This window comes from Sinocyclocheilus rhinocerous, unplaced genomic scaffold, assembly GCF_001515625.1.
Source record: "Sinocyclocheilus rhinocerous isolate Xijiao unplaced genomic scaffold, SAMN03320098_v1.1 scaffold2340, whole genome shotgun sequence".
NCBI lineage: Eukaryota > Metazoa > Chordata > Actinopteri > Cypriniformes > Cyprinidae > Sinocyclocheilus > Sinocyclocheilus rhinocerous.
Genome location: NW_015646462.1, coordinates 87,852 through 93,252, shown reverse-complemented (window position 1 = coordinate 93,252; position 5,401 = coordinate 87,852). Strand labels below are relative to the sequence as shown.

General features: G+C 41.6%; 1 protein-coding gene across 1 annotated transcript in view; it reads left to right on the top strand.

Annotated features, from left to right (window-relative positions):
• The window catches only part of LOC107707854 (MTSS1-like protein), a 61,321-nt gene extending 57,918 nt beyond the window's left edge, over positions 1-3,403 (top strand). The window contains exons 13-14 of the mRNA XM_016511957.1: positions 462-627; positions 1,097-3,403. Coding sequence (XP_016367443.1) covers positions 462-627; positions 1,097-1,875 — 945 coding nt within the window. The 3' untranslated portion in view covers positions 1,876-3,403. The remainder of the gene's footprint in view (positions 1-461; positions 628-1,096) is intronic.
• Positions 3,404-5,401: the final 1,998 nt, after the last annotated feature.

The following is a 5,401-nucleotide window of genomic DNA, read 5'->3' as shown; positions in this document are numbered from 1 at the left end:
CATTCAGCTTTCAGATGATGTATAAATCTCAATTTCGAAAAATTGACCCTTATGACTGGTTTTGTGGTCCAGGGTCACATATAGTTGACAGTGTCCAACATTGGATATACATTAATAACAAAATAACAAAATAATATTTGAGAGAAATAGGCCTTTTGTGTACATAGAAAAAGTCTTAGATCTTTTGAGTTCAGCTCATGAAAAATGGGGGCAAAAACAAAAGTGTTGCGTTTATAATTTTGTTCAGTGTATGTATCATGAATAAATACATTGGAATAATATTTTTACATAATTGATTAGAATAGTATTTATGTTTATAATTTTCTTTTAGTCAATTTTTATTCATTCGATTTTCATAGTTTAGGATTCAAAGTCTAGGTCTACATATGCACACGCATTGAGCTACATGCGTGTAGTCTGTGCTTGATGTAACTGTCTGTATGTATTGTGTAATGGTGCAGCATGGTGAGGAGGTTTCCCCAGCTGCTAGTGATCTAGCTATGGTCCTGACACGAGGCCTCAGCATGGAGCAGCAGAAGAGCAGCCGAGACTCCCTTCAGTACTCAAGTGGATACAGCACTCAGACAACCACCCCATCCTGCTCAGAGGATACCATCCCCTCACAGGGTAACACACAGTCAAAATTACTCACATGTTCTCAGTAAAGGCCTGTTCACACCAAAAGTGATAACTATAACGCTAACCATATTAGTGTCCGCACCAACGCACATTAATATGCTTTGTTTATTACAAGCACGTGCTGCTGTTGTCGCCTGCCGCTTTAAATGCTTAAGCTCTTTAAAATCAGGTGGATTCTGATTGGCTGTCAATGTTCTTATCATTCATCAGCTAGAAAAACAACTCATTCGGAAAGTGGTTTTATCAATATTGTTCCTCTGTGTAATTTCACTGTGATGCTATAGCTGTGGTGTGGACTTCCCTATTCTCTTAGAATGAAAACTTTGTAGGTATCATTATTATTATTATAGTTATCAGCCTTGGTGTGATTGGGCCTTAACAGATATTACTGATTATTATTTGAATTCAAAACAAGTTATAATAGCTGACAAGTTACAAGTGGGATTTTTTTTGTTAGGTTCCGATTATGATGGTTACTCAGTGAATGGAGACACTGAGGCCAACGGTCAGGCTGAATTCGATAAATCCTCCACAATTCCCCGTCACAGTAATATCGCCCAGAACTACCGGCGCATGATACAGACTAAGCGTCCTGCCAGCACGGCAGGCCTGCCCAGTGGAGTGGGTGCTCTGGGCGGACCACCCGGCGGAGGGGGCAGTATCTCCGGCACAGCCACCATTCGCCGAACACCGTCTACGAAGCCTGGGGTGAGGCGCACCCTCTCCAGCGCTGGCCCTATTCCTATACGCCCACCCATCGTGCCAGTCAAGACCCCCACTGTGCCTGACTCACCTGGCGGGTATACAGGCCCTACCGCCCGTGTGGGCAGCGAAGAATGTGTCTTTTATGTGCCGGATGATGCCTCCCCGGGAGCGCTGGAGTACGTGAAGGCCTCTCCAAAGCGGCTGAGCCTGCCTAACACAGCCTGGGTCTCAGGGGGTGTAGGCGGCTTAGAGATGAGCGTCTACGGCCAACCAGGTGAAGAAGATCACCTGCTGGCTGCCAATCGCCACAGTCTGGTGGAGAAGATCGGGGAGCTGGTAGCCAGCGCTCACGCCTTAGGTGAGGCCCAGTTCCCTTTCCTCTCGCTTCCAAACCAGCCCCCACCAGGCCCCGAGTCCCAACCCGATCCTGAAGTGCCCCAGGAGGGTGAGGACATGCTGAGGTCTATTCGTCGAGGGGTGCGACTGCGCAAAACCATCTCCAATGATCGCTCTGCACCCCGGATTTTGTGATGCCTCCTGGAGAGATGGGAGAATACAAGCGAAGTAACACAGAAAAAAATTTCACAATGACTCTTTAGAAAATGAGCTATGAAAAAGAGGATTAAAAATTAAATGTTTAAAGTCATTGTAGAAAATAATGAATAACAGTAATGAAAAAAGTAAATTATATTATGTAACAGCAGGCCAAGGCCACTATAACTCTTAGCGTGTCTGAACGCATGTTTGTCTTATTAACACACCCATCACCGCGGGATAGTTGAACTGTAGTGAGACAATTAACTACTGACAGAACAAGGGACCAGGATGTCTGGGGGATTTTTGTGGTCCCCTCCAGTTCTCCGCATGGTCCCGGTAGAATAACGGCCCTCCTCAAATTATGGACCCCAGGAATCAGTGCTTGAGAAGCTCATGGGGTATGCAGGGACTCGTCGCAGATCCTTGCCCTCTACAACGCTCTCTCTAACCCCGCCCTCACCTCCAGTAAAATTGACATCACATCCTGAAAATCTTGTGGTATCGCTGTTGTGTGCTGGTCTGCAGTCTGGAGGTGAGCAGGGCTCTGCTGCAGGTCAGCTCGTGGTTGCTTAGATGGACAGGATTTATCTTTTGTTCGTACACTTCCGTTGTCTTGTTTGTTTTATTTACAAGCAGTTAATCGCCTCCTAGCTCCTAAGAGTAGGAAACGTTCATGTCAGGTATATGGATATTATAGAATTAGGGTGAAAAAAACACCATGATAATGTGGAGCAATAACGCTTTTTTCCCTTTTTTTTCCCTTTGATGGGGGAAGGTTTTGAAGATCAGCTTTTAATAAAGTTGTTCGTTTTTGATGTTCAGGTGTCTTTGGGGAAGCAGATGCTTTCGAAGACTTCTTGTTGAGTCTAGTTATGGCTTATTTAAAAAGAAAATGAGAAATAGAAAGGATGCAGAGCACTTTTAAGGCGTAGTTTTGACCGCTAGTTATCACTGTGGCCACACTGTGTGTGGTGAATGCTGTAAGACAAGCGCAGTCACATGCCCTGGTACATAGGGAGACGAATGCGTGTAGCAATGTGATGATATAAGAAAAAAGAGAGAGATGGGATGCGAAGCAGAGATGGAGGTAAGAAAAATGATTTGGCAACATTTTACAGTAGGATCAATTTGTTAACAGTATTAGTTAATGTACTAGGTATCATGAACTAACAATGAACAGAATTTATTAATCTAGGTTGATGTTAATTTCTATTTATTCTAGTTCATTTTCTATATTTCAAGTGGAATAAATAAGCATCAGCTAATGTTTTATGAACAAACAATAGGACATTCAAAAGGTTGGAGTCAATAAAATATTAATACATTTATTCAGCAAGTATGCATTAAATTGATCAAAAGTAACCGACGTTTATAATGTAACAAAATATTTCTGTTTTCTTTCTGTTTGTCAAATAATCCTGCAAAAAAATGGATCACGGTTTTTCACAAAAGCAGCAAAACTAATGATCATTTCAGCCCTGATTAATAAAAAAAAAAAACCTGCTTTGCCACGACAGGAATAAAATTACATTTTAAAGTATATTAAAATAGAATAATAATATAACCCCCCCCCCACTTTTGAACAGTGGTATATATTTATATATTAGCATTAACTAGATAAATTAATAATTTTAATGAAAAAAATGTTGCTGTTGTTGTTCACTGTTCATGACACCTCACAACACCTATTGCATTAACTGTTAACCAGTTGAATCTTATTGTAGTGTGACCAATGATCTTGAAAGGGAATTGGTTGATGCATTATATTTAATTTACAATTTGACCTTCTAAGTTCTAAAATGTTTTTCAGGAAATGTTCTTTTACTTGTCAAGCCTCAAACCACAGTCCCCTGATATATCTTTAGGAGGGGTGGAGAGAACGAGCTAAGATGAAGGCACACACCTTGCTGCCATTTTTTTGGGACATAAGAATGAACTTTGGATCTGCAGAGGGAAGAAGGGATGAATAAAGGAGTTGGAGAGAATGAACTCTGGGAAGAAAACTCATCCAGTTGTTTATGATTAAAGCATTCCACTGCCTGTTTTAGATGAAATAGGAGTAAATACCTATGACACAAAAGGTCGCTGGTTACCCTGGTTTACCCAACGTGAAGAAAAACAATGCTCTGTGATGATACTGGATGTGGAAGGGATATGTAGGAGGTCAAAACATAGTTTTAGTCATGTAGTGTCTATTTGTGAGTGACTTTCTGTTTTCCCAAGACTCCCTATAACCCCTGCGGTCATAAATAGTGCTGTTGCACCAGACACTTGCTCCATACTCTGACTTTTGGGTTGTTTTGTGAATTATTTATTTTGCATAGAGCACTTTGCTTTAGGAATGCCTGTAGCGTGTTCAAAAGGAAAAAGTATGTCTGCTTTGTGACAGTATGTACGACTGTGCCGATCTCTCACCGAAAACAGTGCCATTCTGGAACGCCAAGGCCATATTGAGAACAGGCTGGAATGAAAGAACATGGTTATGGCAAGCCCACACTGCCAGCCAAATTTGTGTATATATATATATGCATATAGGAAAGTGAACAGTGCAAGTAGCTTCACTAAAAACAACTGTCCCACACAAATGTTCTCTTGCAATGGGGGTCAAGGGGTGGGTGAGGAATCAATTGACAAGAGCATTGAGTTTGGCAGCAAAATAGTACACTTTGCTGACAAAGAGAGAAGAAAAAAAAAACACATCTTACTGTCACATATCCACGTGTCATGTGAAGCTTCATGACCTGCTTTATGTGATAACAAATCACAAAGATAAAAGTTCTCAGAAGTTTCATTCATAGCATTACATGCAGACACATAAAAGCAGGAGGATACGACAGGAAGGAAGATGGATAGTTGATGAGAAGTGAAAGAGAAAGGAGATTGGGATGAGCAAGAGTGAGAAAGTCAAGGCCAGTGGAGAATAATTGGTGAAAGAAACAGGTAGGAAGCGAAGCGAAGGAGTGAGAGGGGGAAAAAAAGACACAAAAGCCGTATTGCAGGTAGTTGGGTTACTGTTGTCTCTTTATTGTAACGTCAGTCTCTGCAGGTTTCTGCTCCCGAGGTCATGAAGCAAGATGACAGTTAAAAGCCCCTCAGGAGGAAACTGGGGCATAGAAAAACTACCAGTCACTTATGAGCTCAGCCTTCAGCGTCTCAATACTCACAGTCACACACAGCAGATAGACTCTTTTGGTTCTCAGGTGATTATACGCACATTTTCTCTTTGTTTTGCAGTGTTTAACATTACTCATGTCATGCTCATTTGTCTCCTGCTGAATGTCATGATATGCTCACTAAGGCAGCCATCACAATTCAGCTGTGAAAATATGATTGGCCTGTTATCTTATACTTGACGTTTGTGAAGCTCAGGTTTCACAGTTTGTCCAACAAACTCATGCCAATTCGTAACGATTTTATGTGTTGGTAAATTCATACAGTGCGCACTCTACATTTGCACCGTTTAGTAGGTTATTATCTGTTCATGCACCACAGGTTTAGGGTTGAGGTTAAGGGTTGAACC